Genomic DNA, 19107 nt, shown 5'->3' with positions numbered 1-19107 from the left:
CGTGGTCTTACCTGTCCACAGGTTCCTATGAACAGGTTGTCCAGAGATGTGGCTGCCCCTGGATGCTTGGCAGTGTCCAGGTTGGATGGGGCTTGGAGCAGCCTGGGATGCTGGAAGGTGTCCCAGCCCCTGGGACTGGGTGGTCTTTAAGGTCCCTTCCAACCCAAGTCATTCTCTGATTCCATGAAAAATACCTTTTTTTCCTGGAGGACAGCAGCTGTGGGGTCAGGCCCAAGGGCTGCTGCTCCTCTCCCAGCTTTGGGAAAGGGCTTCTCCAGGCAGACACAGCAAATCCTACAGTCCCTGCATGGACACAGCCTGAATCACCAGCAATAGCACCCCACAAATGTATTTTTCCTCTGTGGAGGGGGGGTCTGCACCACTGGCTCCATTTCAGAGGGGAAAGGAAGATTACACTGCACTGCTGTTACCACAGTTCATCTCCCTCAAATATCCCCATGGCAAACTTTCTGAAAATCACTGTGGTCTCTGCATAAACACTGAGCAGAAAAGGAATGAACAGAAAAAATATTTAATTTTCTTCTCCAGCATGTTATGCAGCGTTTTCAAGCTCCTAAATTGAATTTTTTACCACATTAAGTAAATTTGACTCGTATGCTTTAGCTCTGACTCATTTTCCTTCTAATCAGTTGCTAATTATTACCCACTTCCTCACAAAGTTTATGGGGACAGATGCTGCAGTACCATGACTACTAAACAAAATCCATGAAATTGGAGAAAAACTTCCCAGCAGATGTAGATAGGTTAAATTGATGTTTCTTGCTCTACTTTCTCTGCCCAATTAGTCAATTTACATATGCACTGGTTTTAGCAGTGGCTTTCTGCAATAAACAACCCTGAACTGATCTAGTTCTTGCATTCTTGCATATTTACAGAGGAATGGTACAAAGAGGCTGAACTGGCTTAAATCCTGGGGCCAGAGTGTCCAGCTCTGACTTCCCTGCCAGCATCTTGCACAAGAGATGGGGTTTGTGGGTTTGGGGGACCTGAAAAGGGCTCACAGAGTGACCCACCACCACACAGAGCTGAATCCTCACTGCTCTCACCATTCCCTGCTCTGGGTTGGTGCATTCTGCCTTCACCACTTCTGTTTCCCCTGGGCATTTGCAGCTTTAATCAGTTTTATAGATAATCAGTACAGTTAGCTCTGCAGTACTTTTCTGACATACAAAAAGAACCTGTCTATAATCTAATCATGCCTTACTAACATCCCTCTCACCACAGCTTGGAAAGAAGTGGTTTTAAAAATATCCTCAGCTACCTTAGCATGAATACAAAATAGTTCTAGGTAAGGAGGGGAAAAAGAAAAAAAGAAGTCCTCTGGCAATGAAATGACAAGATTTTACTTCTTGGCATCTAAGCCCCAGAAACCAGACAATTGTTAGTCATGACCATTTTTTATAGCTCGAGACCTTTCCCTTATGGAATAAGTGAACTTGCCTTTCAAAACTACCTCCAAGTGTAGCACACGTAGCCACTACTCAGCATCACACACAGCAACTCCAGTTTCCATTTCAGATGCTCCAAAATACTGAAAATCAAGCCAGAATGTCCAATTTCCCTGATATAGCATCCAACACTTCATCAAACTTCCAGGAAACTGATATTTAAACAAACTCTGCCAAAGCTATTCTGTACAAAGTATTTTCAAGCGCATTTTGGAAAGAACTGCCTGCTGCAGCAACAAAGAATAGAAACCATTCCAGATCTATAACCCCACAATGCATCAAAAATCCATGGTAATCTATTGTGTTCTAAGAAAAACTTTGCTTCCACACCTCTGCTAATCAGTAATCTTAGTTCAAATATTTAATAATCATTTGGAGAATGCTTTGTAAGAAACTATCTGGGCAGCTGCATCTTTGGATACAAAGAAAGCAGATTCTAAATACTTTCCATATAATATTCATGTGGTTACCAATATCCACTGCACAGAAATTAATTACAAATTAAGAAAAGGTAAAATAGAAAACCACTTTCAAAGTGAATGGCTGCAATGTGAGACCATCTCACATCCCACTGGATGGAGCTCAGGGCTACAATTCTGGTCAAATATTTCGCTAATCCCAGTGACCCAGGAAAACCATTTACAGAATTTCATTTGCTTCTTTCCTAATGCCCACACAAAGAAAATTAATGAGTTTGCATATTAAAAGACCACAACAACAAGCAACAGCAACAAAGAGAATCAATCAGCTCTGCAAATTGTGCAAGCATTAGTTTTGAAATAAAAAGGCAGATGAAAAATAACTTTGGTTTTGAATACAATTTCCTGACTTTGGGGCTTTAGTTGAATTTTTGCTGGTTGGGTTAGGTGCAGTACTAGAGAAGGCAGGTGATTTTTAAACTCATTTTTGCTGAGAGCTGTGTGTCACCACTCTGTGCTACACGGGGCACAAACAGACTGCAAAACATACCACCACTATAACTGTGAGCTGGAACATGAATCAACATCAGCAAGATGAACTTGCAGTGCAAAGATGCTACAAAACAACTCTGCAAGATCATTCTTTGCAGTTTTGGAAAGGATTGCAGACTGGCAGTGCTTTGGCATTGCAGCGTTTTGGCAGATTTTCACACGTGTGATTTTCCACAGCCATGGCACCAGGTGGTGATGAGGTGTTCCATCCCTGAAAGGCACACTGCAATTAATTAATGCCACACACTGTGTAAAATTACAGTGATCCAGGTGAGTGAGGGCAGGCACTGGCAGCTGGGGAGGATCCTTAAATTGGGATAAACTGAAACAGAGCTGAAATACAGCTGGGAGGAGAAGGAGCACTGTCAGGAATCCAGCTCTCGAGGATTTATTGCTGCATTTGGGTGGAATACAGCCCTTTCTTTAAAAATCACAAACTGCCAACTAGCCAGCTGGAGAGGTTTACTAAAACATTCTTTTTCTAAAAGAGCCTGTTGAGGAATGACAAGTCACCAAAACTTGTCTACAGCCCTTGGGTTTATTCTCTGAAATACATGTTACAACAGAGGAAAGCAAAGGCTGCTTAGCCTATTATTTACCCAGTGAGTAATTACCTTGTAATTAGTTGTGTCTGATTGTTCTCCTTCACAGCAAGACAAACCCACTCACCACCCCCAAGCTTCAAGGGCATCAGTAAACATATGTATGAAGATTAATGTCTGTTAGAGGATGCCCAATATCCCAGAGCTAAAACCAGGTTCATACACACACCAGCACTCCATATTTGGATAAACCAGGTTTTAAAGAGCTTAAGGCCAGGTCTAAATGGTTACAGACATCCTGATATCTGAACCAGAATGGTATGAGATCTGTGATCCACTGATATTTAGTGGGCAAACAGATTCCAGGCATTGGAGGAGTTGTAATTAAAACAGCAAGGAAAATGCATTAACATCTGGAAGCCATAGGCAATATGACAAATTCAACCCAGCCTTGCTGAGGACAACAGATGCACAAAAGAGCAAACACATACTGAAAAATAAGTCATGTGATTAAATGATGATTAAAAGGAGACCACCAGGACATCCTCCCAGGCATGAAAAGAAAACCACTCCACAAGGGGAAGCAAAATGAGTCACTCACAAGAGGTACTGTTGAATTCTTTTAATAACACTAGGAAAATATCATAGTATTAAAGTCCTGCACGGGGTCCTGGGGAGGTTATTTGGGTTGGGATTCCTTTTGTGTTTATAAACCAAACTTTATTTCCCAATTGTGTTTTCTTTTAGGCCGACTACTCCTTTACAATGGCATTTCCAGTTGAAACACAGCTAACCTATAAATACCTGAATGCCACAACACACATTGTGTGCGTGGGTTGTGTTTTGCTTAAGTCTTAGAGGAAATGACAGGAAATCTACTCAACACAGGGAAGCAAACGTCGATTCGTTAAGCAGAGGATGTAAAAGCCAGTAAAGAATACATTGCATACATAATACAGAAGGAAAAAAAAAATTATCATCAGGAGTATGTGAAATTACACTGATTTTGCACCTTAAACCTAGTAGAAGTTACTCTGTTGGCCAATACTAATCCACTGAACAAGCAGAATGTTGGTCAGAAGTCTAACGTTTTCCTGTACCAGCACAGAGAGAATACAAGCAGTCCATTGCTGTTAAAAGAAAACATGAAATCCAGCTCATGTTTCTGGTGGTTAGGGGTCGATTTCCTCGGGAACTACTGTGAGCATCACATCTTCGTTGCCCCTGCGCACGACCATGTGCAACGTACTGTCCTTTTTGATGATGTCACTGACATCACTGGCTGAGCTTATCGACTGCCCATTGATGCTGATGATCACATCGTTGTCCTTCAGGCCACCACTGAAAGCACAAAGCAGCAGTGTGTTATTGGAGTTGCAGTTTTGTTATTGGGGAAAAAAAAAGAAGATATCGCTGGGTTGTTTCTGTTTCCCACCCGGCAGCCATGAGGAAAGCAATCAGGATTTATGGAGCAGTGAAGGTTACAATGAAGTGCAGAAACCTCAGGATCTGATGGATGTACGAGTTTGATGGATCCCACATTTCACTGCCTTCAAAGGAATTTGCTGCTGCAAATAGCAGTTAATTCTGCAATGAAGATTTTAGGTGCTGATATCTGTCTTCTAAAATAATTGCAACAAAGCAGATTCATTTTAGAGGGGAGATTCCCAAGCTTTTGTTCCTGAATACAGAGAGAAGGAACATGAGTGGCCCTGTGTGCCACTGAAGGATTTCAGCCCCTGTTCTCCATGCAGAACTTACTGGCAGCCACTTCCCATCCTTCATGTTTAAACCTGAGCAGGGTAACACATGTAGCTATCTAGTTTGGTCACCAAAACTCAAATGTGTCCTTCCTCTGCTGCCCATAACAGCCAAAATCCCTTTTTCTGACCTCCAAATCTGAACCTTCCTGACTGAAAGCAAGCCAGGGCAGAACCAGGGCTGTGTCTCTCCCCAGGCTGGCTGGAGCTGCTGCCAGCACCAAGAAATGGCTGGTGAGGGATGCCACAGACCACAACATCTTGCCCAGTCTTGCACAACGAGCTGGCTCCCAGCGATGGAAAAATTAACCAAGACAGATCAGACATGATTCAACCCTTCAGAAGCATAATCCTTCACAAAACCACAGACCACTCATCGGCCTCTTCCACCCACAGAAGGCGCCTGACACGAGTGTCTCCTGCAAGCAGGGTGCCCTTGGCCAATGTCTGCAACAAATCTGGTTGCCTACAGAAGGCATGGCTCAAAACACGTCCCTGGAGGAGGTCACTGCATGGCTTTTCATGCAGCCTCTGCATCTGACTCACAGCCAGGACAGGTCACTGCAGCTCTGCTCCTGTGCCCCACCAGCACATCTCTGTCACCGTGATATTTTCTGAAAAATCCTTTTGTCAGGATTTCTTCTCCTGGGGAGATGAGAAGCCTCAGCTTCTCCATGTGAATTGTTTTTACTTAATGGCCAATCACCATCAGCTGTGTCAGACTCTGAGGAGTCAGTCACAAGCTTTCATTATCATTCTTGTTTAGCCTTCTGATGTCTCCTTTCTCTTTCTTTAGTATAGCTTCAGTATATCATATCATATAATATCATATCATATCATATCATATCATATATCATAAAATAATAAATCAGCCTTCTGAGAACTTGAGTCAAATTCTCATCTCTCACCTCATCCTGAGGACCTCACACCACAAATCTACACAGCACATGCTGGACAGATCAGGAGAAGGAAACCTCTGGGCCAGGGGACTGGGAATGGGGGAGAGCCAACATGGGCTGCATTTTAACTCCAGGCCAGCCTTTGGAGGGAGCACCTTGATCTGGGTCTCCCTTCACATTAGGTTACATTGCCTCACATTTCTTCTCCCTCTCCAAAGTCCTCTCCCCCTCTCTGCTATCACCCACACTCCTAAAATGACTTTTCTGCACCTTCAGGCTGAACCTGAACACCAAGGCAGCGACTCCAGCCCCACACTGGAGCAGCCAAACCATTCCTACACATCCCTTCCCCTGCAGACCCTCACCAGGGTCTGCCTGGCGAGCACTGCCAACAAGGATCACCTACAAACACAGCAGAGGTTCAGAGAGCACACTGGACAGCCAGCACTGTTCATCTTACACCCAGAGCACCCTGGAGAGCCAGCACTGTTCATCTTACACCCAAACTGCCCCAAAAGACACCACCCTGCACACCTTGCAGCCTTCCTAAAAGGCAATGCATGCCTGCCCCAGGCAGCTCCCTGCCTCCACGTGAGCCTCTCTGCTGCCACAAAGATTCACTCCTCTCTCAAACCATCCCTAGGTTCAGAAAATGAATAAGGTTTCCCATTTCCTGCCCTGGATTACGGAGCAGTTTCCTATCAAGCAAACCCTGAGAGAAAAGTGTCTCCAGCAAAAGCCAGCCAGAGCAGTGCCAGTGACCACAGCCCAGCTGCCAGGCTGCAGCCAGACGTGGCACCAACCAGCTGCTGAGCAAATCCTGAGTAACAGGAACAGAAAAAGTCAGTTGTGCAAACCCAAAAGCTCTTCCAGTAAAATGTGACTGCTGACAAAGCTCTCACATGGCAGACTGTCTGCTGCCAAGAGGGGATTTCAGCCCCAAGGTGTGCCAGGGGAGCTGGTGGGTTTGGCCAACGCTCAGGTGGACATTTCTTCCAAAGTGGACCCAAAATCTTCTCACTCTCTCTCCTACAGTGACCAGCAGGGCCATGGAGGGGGTGCAGGAGCAAAAGTCTCTATTCAGCACTGGCACTGGTACAGCAGATGCCTTGGAAGCAACTGCTGAGAAAAATGAAAAAGGAGTTTTCACACCCCCTGAATGCCTTCCCTTTGGGCCTGGAAGGCTGACAGGGCTTCCCTGCAATGCCCTGATACAGTTACAGCACTGCCCATCAGGGACCAGAGTGAAACCACAAACCCATTTCCATCTAATGGCAATCAGATGGTCCCAGCCCTGTTAATTCAGCATGATGAGGAAAGCCAGCTAAGCAGGGAACAGGCTCCATCGTTACCCCCTTAGGTCAGTGGCAGTGGTTTTGAGAAAAAAGCACTTCAACCTACGCTTCAGCTGGTGTTTCTGGAATGACTTCAATGACATAGGCCCCAGAGACAACATCAGGGAAGTCTTTATGGCGATCCTTCAGCTCTCTAGCTTTGCTGAAAAATGAAGAAATAGCAAAAAAAAAAATATTTTGTCAAGACAGGAAAAAACCCCACCCCCAACACATTTTGCTGAAGTCACGAGTTGAGGTGTTTTACACACATTGGTAATAAGTCACTTCAGCATTCATTTTAACCCTTAGATGCATATTTCAGGAATTATTACATTTTTTTTGCATGCATGCAGCTTTTTAATGTCTATTTCTGGTAAAGGCAACCGTTTCAATAGATACAGACAATCAGAGTTCAAATATTTCAAAGCTTCAGAAATAGCAGATCATAGAATCACAAAATGGTTTGGGCTGGAAGGGACCTTAAAACCCATCCAGTGCCACCCCTGCCATGGCAGGGACACCTCCCACTGTCCCAGGTGCTCCCAGCCCTGTCCAGCCTGGCCTTGGGCACTGCCAGGGATCCAGGGGCAGCCCCAGCTGCTCTGGGCACCCTGTGCCAGGGCCTCCCACCCTCCCAGGGAAGATTTTTTTCCTAATATCTCATCTAAACTCACTCTCTGTCAGTTTGATGCCATTGACCCTCGTCCTGTCACTCCAGACCCTTTGTAAATAGTCCCTCTCCACCTTTCTGTCAGGCTCCTTTCAGCACTGGGAGGTCACAATTAGGTCAAGCCCAAAGCTCCTCCACTCCAGGCTGAGCACTCCCAATTCCTCAGCCTTTCCTCCCACCCCTCTGATCATCTGTGGGACATCCTCTGGACTGGCTCCAGCAGGTCCATGACCTCCCTGGGCTGGGGACCCCAGAGCTGGATGCAGAACTCCAGGTGGGCTCTTCTCCTCAGAGCAGATTAGAGGGACAGAATCCCCTCCTGCCATCCTGAACACCTCAAAAACCCCAACCCCACGTGTTCCAGGGCTTTGTTCTACCTGTGGGTCCTGCACAAGGGAAAACTCCTGGTTACTTTTACAGGACATGGCATTGCCTGCTCATGAGTCTCTTATAGTCTGAGCATGAATAAGCAAGTCCACACAAAAGCTTCATTTGACATTAAGTGAAGAGTTTAATGAAAATAACTTTATAGGAATGTAGGGGTGACGTGAGCCATGGAAAAATACAACAACACGGATATAACCCCAGGACAGAGCCACAGTCACTAGCTACTCTCTTCTGAAGCATTAAGGAGAAGAAAAAGCCAGGAGCTGTTTAAGAGCTAGCTCACAGGAGAGTGTAGAGGAGAGTCCCAGCAGGTGGCAGCTGCAGAGGAGGAGGTGGCCAGGGCTGGCTGGGTTTGTCACCAGCACACAGAGACACTCGCTGCTGGCTCCAACATCCACGTCCCCAGCTGGATCCAAATGCATGCAGAGACCAGGCTGGGGAAAGGTGAGGAGCCACCCTGGGTACTTACCTGGGGGTTAGTGACATCATTCGTATGCCAATGTATTTCTTTTTGGTTACAGCTTTTCCTGCAAAAAGGAAAACGGGTCGTGGTCAGCTGCCCTGGCCTAAAGAGCCTCGCAGGCTGCTGGTTTTTAAAACCAACAACACGAGCTCACACACTGCTCTTCTCAAGGTGAAAAAAGGAAGTTTATTTTCTGACTCCAATATTTATAGATTTCCAAAAGTGACAGTGGATTGGAGAGTGACAGTGCCGCCTCTCCAATGGCACTGGACAAACCAACAGTCCATCAAATTTCTCTTCTTCCATGAAAGAATGCAAAACAATGAGTTATTTACAGAAAGTGTGTGAGAAAGTTTGTTACAAGAATGTCAACATCAGAAGGCTTAGAAAATCTTTCAAAAATCAAAGTGACTTTTAATTTTTTTTTTTTTCTATTTTTTACTCGCTTGGCTTGCTTGGTGTTAGCACACGTTTTATAGTTATGGATAACTTGAGAAATACTGTTTATGGTTAAATTTGCTTTTTGGTTTTGTGTTTACTTAAGAGGTGGCATTTTTATGTTGATGATCCGAGGTATTATGGGTTTATTGAGCTAGGAATAATTTCTTTGAGTATTTTTAATTTAGGTCTAATTTTGACAGTTATTGTTGCAGTTTGGTTTATTTGCTTATTGTTTTGGTGCTTTTTATTAGTTTTGGTTTTGGGGATATGGACATTTATATGGTGGACTTTTACAAGTAGTGTTTTTATTGTGGTAGTGATGCTTTTTTACTCTTCACCAGTATAAGTTGACTTTTTTACGTTGCTAGTTAGTTTTTTTAAACTTTTTTAGCCATTCTTACAGAGTGTTGGCTACTATTTATGAATTAGTGTAGAGGCAGAGTTTGACTAATTTTTTTTTAATCTTAATTCCAGCCAGGCTGCTGGCTTTAGGGTTTACCACTGTTTTCACAGAATGGTTTGGGTGGGATGAGACCTTAAAGTGACTTATTTCCAAGCCCCTGCCATGGGCAGTGATGCCACCCACTACATCAGGTTATTTTCTGGTTTTCCTCTTCCCAGACACTGTACCTTTAGCTTGTCTGTCATGGGATTCAGTTAGGAACTTCTTTATTTTATCAGATGGGATAGCAAATGAGATTCCTGCTGTTACTTTTAGTGTGTTAATTCCAATGACTTCACCATCCTGGAGGAAAAAAAAGAAAAAAAAGAAAAAGCCATTATTAGCAAAGAGAAATGGATCAATTCTTCCAAGCAGTCACAAAGACAAATTCCAATTTTCTACATTTTAAGCAAAATTTTTTGAGTCTATTGATAAAACACTACTTAGGAATTTTGGAAAATCAATGTGATTATTCATCTTGCTGCAGAAGAGATCAAAACTGGGCAATTCTCATGCTTACAGCAGAGGAGCAACACATTCTGCAGCTATTCTGTGTTCATTTCAGCAAGCACCACATAAAGCATGCTCCACAGACTGCTCCTGTGCCATTATTACGTAATGATAACATAAAGAAAAATGCAGTTTGCCAAAATCAAAAGTTTTCCTGGCAATATAACTCCAAGAGCTTTGGATGGAACATCTCTGATGTCACCTCTTTTGAAACCTCAGCAGTTTCATTCTCTGCTTCATCCCAGACAAAAACTGTCTAACTGCAGGTGGTTTGAAGTGAAGATTAAGTGTGACTGAATGTGTGCTGTGAATTGGGTGGGAAAAAAAAAATTGCCAAATCTCCTCCAAGGCAGAAACTCTGAGTAGTTCTGAGTTTCAGTCTGTGCCATGCCTCCAGAGGACTCAACCCCACGTACCCTCAGGAGACCTGAGAGCTCTCACACAGTGAGTTTTGCAACCTGCTTCAGTTCATTCTACACTATTGGCAAATAAACCCTAATATCCTGAAAATATGTGGATTTTTTTGGTGTGATTCGAAATGAAAGGGTAGATACATTTTAGAAGCATTTAGCTGAGTTTCTGTGTGAAAAGAAAATAACTGCCAGCTTCAGGGTAAACAGCAAGGGCAAACACCTCACTGTAAAATCTGTTTTTCCCTTTTTGCAAGGCTTGAGCAAAAAAAACACCATTACACTTGTTTGAAACTATGCAAACCATAAACATCCTAAATATTGAAATCCAAATGTAGCCTTTTGCCAACATAAACACAGACAACTGATTAGTAAGAGCCATGTGAATTTTGTGTAGTCAGCCAGATATTGAAAGCTGCAAATCACACATCTGCTGGGGGGAGTTTGCCTTTTTTTTTTTGTTGGTTTGGGTGGGGTGTATTATTTGTTTTGTTTTTTAAATTAAACAGCAATAAGGTTGACACTAATCAAATTTAAGAGAAACTCTTACCAGATTTACTAAGGGTCCTCCAGAGTTCCCATACTGAAAATAAACATAAGTTAAGAACACATTTTAGTATTTACCTCCCAGTTTGTTGCAAGCAAAATAGAAAAGAAATTTTTGAAATATTTCTGTAGTACCTCTTCCATTGTCTATTAAATTCATGCAATAGAACAGCCTTAAACAGCCAAACCCATAAATTACACTTTACCATCACCCATTTTAGCTGAGCTTTGCAAATACTTCGGTTTTCTTCTCCTGCCAGAGCAAGTTAAGGAAGCCAAGGTTTTCCTTTTGTTTTCTTAGTGCCACACTAGAAACTGAGAAGATTTTAGGACAGTTCTGGGAGCTGTCAGTGAAGATTTCTTACAAGGCCAAGATCAGAAGTACAAAAACTATTGTTTTGCCTTAATGCAGAAACAAACTTGAACCCTCAAACGAAGCTTGGCTTCTTTTTCAGAAAACAAGATGGATTTTGAAAAGATAGTTATTTGCCAGAGAATATTGCCTCCTCCCTTGCAATCTGCAAGGATTTTAAAGTGAGGGCAGATATTGAGCCTGGTGTGGCTCCTTGGGGGTTTTCCAAGCAACAACCAAGTGCTGCTGTGGTGCAGATGTCCAGATTTACAGGGAGAGAAGTGCTCCCTGCTCCTGAGAAGGGCATGACAGGGGGGATTCCTGCTGGGGAAGGGTCAGGGCTGAGGGCAGCAGCTCAGAGGGGACGTACATTGATGATGGCATCAGTCTGGATGTAGTCCATGTCGGAGTTGCGCAGCCCCAGCTCCTTCCCCCCGCGCTGCGTGGTGCTGACAATGCCCGTGGTCACCGTGTTCTGCAGGGAAAAGGGACTGCCAATGGCCACCACAAACTCCCCTGGCCTCAGGTCTGCAGACTGGCCAAGCAGAAGAACTGGCAATTTACCCTGCAAAAAAGAAAAAGAAAAAAAAATTGAAATGTTAAGACACTGCTGTGCTGGCAGAACAAATGTTACGGGAGGATGAATACATTCACGGGGTAGAGGAAAAGAGAGAGCCTTTCATCCCTCAGGGGCTTGGTTTGTTCTGTTTCCTTTTGAGTATTTTGTGTGTGGGTTGGTAGAGAAACATCCAGTGTGGGCTCTTCACACTGGAGAACTTTTTCCACAACAGGTACCCATTAAATGAAGAACAATTAAAAGACCAAAGGAATATTTATGCTCTGCTGTACAAAGCAAGCATGTGATGATACTAGAAATAATAACTTCTTGAAATAATTAGCAAGCAGCTGCTGAAGTAAAAATATGATATTGTTTGAGAGTGAACACTGAAGAATCATGAAAGCCACAGCCCAAGAATTTTAAGCATGCTTGTGTACAGTTAAAAGCATTTTATATTCTCACAAGACACAAGCTAATGATTCATCTTATTTTCTTTTAATGAAGTATCTCTTCTAAATAATTGTATTGCCTCCTACATACAGTGATGCCTTCCTCTGAAGATGCTAGGATTTAAGGACCTGATGTGATTTTTCTGTTATGACAGTAGAGGATACCACTATCCTTTCAAGATCTTATCTCTAAATGTATTAAATATCACATAGTTGAAGACATTCCCACTAAAATGTTCTTAAAATCCAGCAAACACTGCATTGTACAGCAATTAAAAACAAAAAAGGGGAGGGAAGGTTGGATCCACACACTTGCCAATGAATCAAGGGTGTTCTGAAACAGATCATACTTCAAATAAATACTTTTTTTTTGATTCATCACCTGCCTGTACAATACACATTGAGTGCCATTTCTCCCTTTCTTTACACTTTTACAAGTCAGTCTCTACTTACAGTGATGTGACATGTTTTTGAATATTTTTGGTTTATCTGTTGTCTAAATGATCCTGGCCATCCCCAGGTAATTTAACCAGGTGTTTAACCCATGGTATTTAACCATGTCACTTGACTCCTTCTATTAGCAGCAATGAACCTGGACTTGTGTAAGTGCAGGTTTGGAGTTAAGGATTTGGAGGATTAGGTTACTGAACCCAAAAATCAAAACAGAATTCTGGAGACATTTATCTTTTGCTTGGCAAAGCTAACTTGAACCTAGCTTTCCTCCAAGCTTGACCTACTTCAAGTTTTGGCAAAAAGGGAAAATATTGCATGTTTGACTTGGAATCTCATTGCTGGCTCTGAAGGGGTTTTGTTACCAGCAGTTTGAAAGTTTGACTCAATAACTCATCCATGGGGACAAAAATTCAGTATTACAAACTAACCCAAATTCCCAGAACTTTTGTATTTTTCACCTACAGTTTATTTCAAATATCCTAAGAGACAGACAATGCCAGCAAAGTAGAAAGCAAAAAATGGCATCAGTTATTACTATAGGCTGCTGCAAATACAGAAGTTATGGTTTCAATGTTTAACAGGACTGGTCTTGTGTATCCTTTATCCAGTTTTGTTACAATCCCACCAGGGAAGTTTCACTCAGATGAGCAGATTGTTTCAATAAAAGTCATTGCCAGCTCCCAGACAGGGTAAGATGCTTTATGCAAACTTATCTTTCTGATTCCAGACTGCAAGAAAATAATTAACCCAACTGCTTGTTCAGCAGAGTGAGCTGGAAGAGCAGCAGAATAGGCAGCACAGAAAGCAGAAAGCATTTCCACGTCTATTTGCATTCAGAGGAAAGTTATCACAGCCAGCCTGTCCTACTAATGCATAATAATGATAAAATACAGCCCTTATCAGGGCCACAGCCACAGATAAACCCAGCTGGGTTAGCTCTGGGAAGGATCCAGCAGCTCTGCCCCATTTCCCCATCCCAGGGCAGTCCCTGATCCCAGCACAGCTCCAGGGGATGTCCAGGGCAGGGCAATCAGGCAGTTGTGATCAGCTAACACAAACAGCCCCATCTGGGTAATGTTTGGACACAGGGAGCACCCTGGCCCTGGCTCCTCTCACCAGATGCTATTGAGCTTACGTAGCACGTGTTTGCAAGATGTCATTGGTCAAAACCAGCATCTTCTTTTGGCACTGCTTTTCCTTCTTTAAAAAAAAAAAAAAACAACAAAAAAACAACCACACAAAAGACAAAAAGTGTTTTTTGCGTGTATCCCAGTGCGCTGAACAGACACTTTGCAGAGAAAGGGGACATTTATCAGCAAATGAAACAGAGACAAGCAAAAGAAAACAGAATACTTTTTATGTTTCTTTACCAGGAAAAAAAAAAAAAAAGGCTGGTGGTGTACAAAGTTAAAATATTTATACAAAGTTCCTGAGTTGTAACAACAGTCACAAAGCCAAAATTGCATCTGGCAGCAGGGAGAAAGTACAGGAACGGCCTGTGACTAATACAATTCTGATTGTGCTGAGTTTTCAGGGCTGTGCCTATACTAGCCAGGCTCCAGTTCAAGCTCTGATGCTGTATGGATTGGCTGCAGGTCACCCCTGTGATTCAACATGCCTTCTGGAAAGTCTGGCTAACCTTTCCCTTGCTAGAAACAAAAATCCATTGCAAAAACCTCCTGGTCCTGCACACATTATGAAACACAGCTTTGGAAAACGTGTTCTGTGTTCCTTGTGACTTCCTGGTGTGGGGCAGAGCTGACAGCACTGCATGAGGATGCATTAGTGCCCCTACAAAACAATGCCATGAGGGGTTGGTTATGATGAATATATATGTTGTCATGGCTGTAGATTTGGGGGATTCTCTCTAAAATAGCTTAAAACATTGCCACGCTCACTGTGAAGTTTTCTGTTATAAATAAACCAAAACAAACTCACGTACTTATTTACATGGAGCACGTGGTTTTGAAATGAAACCAGTATAAAACCTATCAAAATCCTGTGATGGAGTGGGAAAAACATCCTTTTGCAGGCCAGGAGGAGCCCTGGCAATGCCAGGCAGGCGCTGCTGTGACCAGGATGGTGTCAGAACACCCCCTGTGTGCCCTCACACCCCATCTCTGGCAAGCTCATCCAGGAATCCTGGTAAACTGAGTGTGATTTCAGGGCTCTTCATAACTATACTTAATAAATGTGCATTCTTCAATCTTTACATAATGTCTGGTGGCCCTCAGGGTGACATAAGCACCGCTCCAACTCGTGATTCTCCTGCTTTGACTCCGGATTTGCCACAACAGTTAATTAAAAGTGCCAGGCAAAGGACCATGCCTTGCAGCACCAGCAGCAGGGAGCCAGGAACACCCAAGCCCAGCTCTCCCAGTGACTCACTGCAAGGCCTTGGGCAACATATAATACCTTTTCTACCCTTGTCTTTTCTAGCTCTTCCTTTGATGAAGCCTTGGGGCTCTGCTGGATCAGTGTTTACTCAATAAAACAAATCTGCAGGCAGGCATTCTGCAAGCACACAGAAATAGGACCAAACATGCAAACCCCTAAGTGGCACATGACTCACTGTTTACACCCAGCCAGAGAAGGAGCCATTAATTAGGGTTAATATTTTAAGCCTTTTGCATCCCAAAGGGCTTCAGACATTTTTATATATGGATTTCACTCCAACCCTGGATAAACACAACTCCCACGGCACGGAGAGCTGCACACCACCACCACAAGAAATGGCTCCAGCCAACAATAGGACACAGCTATTGTGGCATGAGGAGAGCTGGAGATCAGCATCATCACCCAGAGGGACTGAGAAAGACATGGAATCATTTAGGGTGGAAAAGGAGAGATTATGGAGTCCAACCACTAACCCAGCACTGCCAAGGCCACCACTAACCCGTGTCCCCAAGTGCTGCATCCACATGGCTTTTAAATCCCTCCAGGAATGGGGATTCCAACACTGCCCTTCTATGAAATTTGTCCCAATATCCACCCTGAGCTCCCCAGCCCAGCCTGGGGCCGTTCCCTCTCTCCTGTCCCTGTTCCCTGGAGCACAGCCCGACCCCCCGGCTGTCCCCTCCTGGCAGGAGCTGTGCAGAGCCACCAGGGCCCCCTGAGCCCCCTTTGCTCCAGGCTCAGCCCTTTTCCAGCTCCCTCAGCCCCTCCTGGTGCTCCAGACCCTTCCCCATCTCCCCTCCCTTCCCTGGACACCTTCCAGCCCCTCCAGATCGTTCCTGCAGGGAAGGGCCCAAAGCAGCCCCCAGGACTGAAGGTGCAGCCCCAGCACAGATCTTCACCTGGTGTCCTTCAACAGCACAACCTGAGTCAGATAAAATCAGGGAAATCTGGACAGAACTTCATAACTAAGAGAGGAGGAAACACAAAACCACCAACCAGCACAGCCACTGCCATGGAGAAATGGAAACCAAATCAGACAGCCATAGGCAGGAGGTGTTTTGGTTTGAACTTTTTCATCCATGAAATAAGTGAATGTGTCTCCATGCTGGCACAGAAAGCAAGTAAATCCCTCCTCTGTCCTGTAATCCCCTTCATTTGTGGATGGAAAGTCAGAAATTTGCAGGAAGCACTTTGCACTTCAATAAACTGACGAGGAGGAGACAAAAGTTCTGAGTTCAGTTTGTGTTAACCAGTGACAGATCTCCTTCATGCTTCTTATTTTTAGGTGGGAAAGGCACAGATGCTGCTGTGGAACACTAATTCAGCTGTAAGTGTAACTCTGGTAAACATGTAACTGTCCTGGGAATTGCATTTCTGTTCTGACTAATTCTACTTTCAGAATACGTTATGGCAAAATAAAACCACCAGTCATGAGCACATGAAAATATAGAATATCATCTACAATCTAGAAACTGCTTGACAGAGAGTCAAAGAAAACAAAAAACCCAGGCTGAACGCATTACAAGCTTCCAAAAGTATTTCATCTATAGTTAGAAAAGCAAAACTGAGTCTCCTTATCTAAATATGGAGCATGGGAAGCTTGCAGAAAAAAAAAAGAAGAAAAGGATGAAGTGTTGTTTTGATATGTCACCAGCTTTTCAATTGCCTGGCAAGAGATTGCTGTTTTCCCTTAAAAATAAAATACAAATGAAATTACAATTAAATAAAATAAAAATAGTAATTAAAAATATGCTGGTGCTGGCAGAGCCACCCTGGAGATGAGAGTATTTTGCTGCATGGGAAGCTGGACCAGCACATTGTCCCCACAGTGAGGGCTACTAGAAGAAGCTGAAGATGACAGAAAACCACTGCTGCCTAAACTGATGAATAAACTGGAGTTAAGATCCAAGCTTTTTACAAGCTCTGTCATTCCTAGGGGTCCTGAACACTTCTGGAAGCAATGAGGGTTTCCTCCTCAGCCTCTGAGGAGGAAGCAGTGCACTACCCAGCCACAGATTTCAAAGTGAAATAGCATTTCAGAAAAGCCACTTACATCTGGTGTCCAAGTAGTTTGTTTCTTCAAAATGTGGGCTATTAAAATAGTGATGCATAAACAGGCAAGTTTGCTTTCCTGCCTCCTCCAGTTTGTACACACAGGGGAAGATCAAATCCCCTCTGACCACAAAGATACAGACACTCTTTGCCTCAGGAAACCACCAGGGCAACGAGGGCAGGAGGTCTTGTTGATTTAAAAGTGTCAAACTGAGTGTTTATTAATAAGGTGCAGGAGAAACCTTAAGCTGAGGGTTTCAGCTGAAGGGCTGAAATGTCACCACAAATTAGAGATGGGTCCCAGCCCCACTGCTGCTGCACCATGCAAACCCCAAATCCTTTCTGGGGTAAAGAACCAGGAACTGGTCACGCTGAGGAACAAAAATCCTCAGGACCTGGCCTTTGTTCCCTGTGTGATTTCAGGGCCAGTGTCTCATGGCTGAAGAAGAAACCCCTCAAATTGAAGCCATTCACCCTGCTCCTCCCTTCAGTGCCACACCACAGGCATCACTTCTGTGGACAGAGCTCCATTTCCAAGGCTGGAAAGGGTCTCCAGGCAAAAGCCACCTCCACCTTCCACTACTTTGGGCTTGCAGGTTCCTTTTGGGTTGGGTTCTTTTATAATTCTGCCCCCCATTAACCCTGACATTGTCCATTAAACCACACTGAGATTTCCTCTCCTGCTGCTGGTGTTTATTTTTCAGCAGCTGCATTGCACATTCTGGTTTAACAAGGTCGTTATTTGCCTTGAGATGAATCCCACAATGCACAAGCTCTGCCAGCAAAAAGCATCTGCTCCCTTTGGAGGGTTGTGCAACACTTCTGATGGGTTTCACACTCGCTGCAGTATCACACGTGCCACGCAGGACACTTTATTTATTTCACCAGTCCCTGCCTATGCTGCCAAAATCCAACTTTTTCTAGGGAAGTCTTATAAATTGTGCATGTTCATATCCAAATTGTCTGCAGCTGCACTGCTCCTTTCTAGTGATGTGGTCTCCTCCTTGCATTTGGAAGGATATTTAGATTGGATTCATGGCCACCACATCGATTCCAATCTTCCTTCCCACTTTCAACACTCCAGCAAGCTGCTCAGTGTCACCACAGACACGAGAAACACTGGTGCTCTCTTTTATAGACTGTAAAAACAAGAACATTTTAGGACTGGAACAACTGCTCCAAGGTTTCTGTTCCTCATTGACTGCAAGATGTTTTTCCACGGAGAAGAATTTAATCAGGGAAACAGTTCATCCTGACTGCTGCCCAGATTTTACCACCCTCTTTCATTTCCTACTGCACTCAGCAAAGCCAAATTAGTTCTAGTAATGTCTTTGAGCAGATGCTCACACCTTAGAGGGAAACAGCATCCAGGCTGCTGCAAAATCTGAACAGCTGTAGGAGTACCAGCTGCCAGCCTGATCCCATACTTCAGGCTCAGCTCTGTTCCTAATCACAGAGCATTCTTCACCCTTCAGATCCTGCCTTAACATGCCACACATAAAAAAGAAGAAAAAGCCCTTCTGCATCTTTGATGTCACCGTCAAATAGCTTATTCCAATTTAAGAATTTTGCCTCTTACTTCAGAAAAATTCTTAAGGATGGCTTTCATGCCGTTTCCAGATTTTTAAGGGGTCATTTGTACCACCCCCTTGACTTCTTTCACCAGCAAATACATTTCAAATTCAACAAATTATTACCCCTGTGATTTTAAAAAGTCTTTTCTGCATCTGAATGACTGCAAGGCATTCCAGTACAAACAGGAAAGCTCAAACACTGAACTTGAAAGGGTATATAAAAACACCCCATAAAAGTTCAATCTGAGAATCAATTTCTCAGCTGACCACGTTTCCATTTTAACCTGATTTTTTTTTTTTTTTTGGTGGACATATATAACGTTGTTTCAAATTCCCAATTGCAAACAACAGCTGTGCTGTGAACAGAGGTGCCTCAGGCCCCACCTTGGACTGGGATTTCCAGAGCTAGCTGGAAAGCTGGGTCTCC

At 43.8% G+C, this 19107-nt stretch overlaps 1 protein-coding gene across 1 annotated transcript in view; it reads right to left on the bottom strand.

Annotated features, from left to right (window-relative positions):
- Positions 1-3589: 3589 nt before the first annotated feature.
- The window catches only part of HTRA1 (HtrA serine peptidase 1), a 32892-nt gene continuing 17374 nt past the window's right edge, over positions 3590-19107 (bottom strand). The window contains exons 4-9 of the mRNA XM_084210335.1: positions 11567-11761; positions 10849-10881; positions 9567-9681; positions 8502-8559; positions 7043-7138; positions 3590-4323 (exon numbers count right to left, since the gene is read on the bottom strand). Coding sequence (XP_084066461.1) covers positions 4155-4323; positions 7043-7138; positions 8502-8559; positions 9567-9681; positions 10849-10881; positions 11567-11761 — 666 coding nt within the window. The 3' untranslated portion in view covers positions 3590-4154. The remainder of the gene's footprint in view (positions 4324-7042; positions 7139-8501; positions 8560-9566; positions 9682-10848; positions 10882-11566; positions 11762-19107) is intronic.

The sequence above is a fragment of the Fringilla coelebs genome (genome assembly GCF_963513975.1).
Source record: "Fringilla coelebs genome assembly, chromosome: 8".
Classification (NCBI taxonomy): domain Eukaryota; kingdom Metazoa; phylum Chordata; class Aves; order Passeriformes; family Fringillidae; genus Fringilla; species Fringilla coelebs.
Note: the sequence above shows the minus strand (reverse complement) of the source record. Positions and strands in the feature narration are given on the sequence as shown.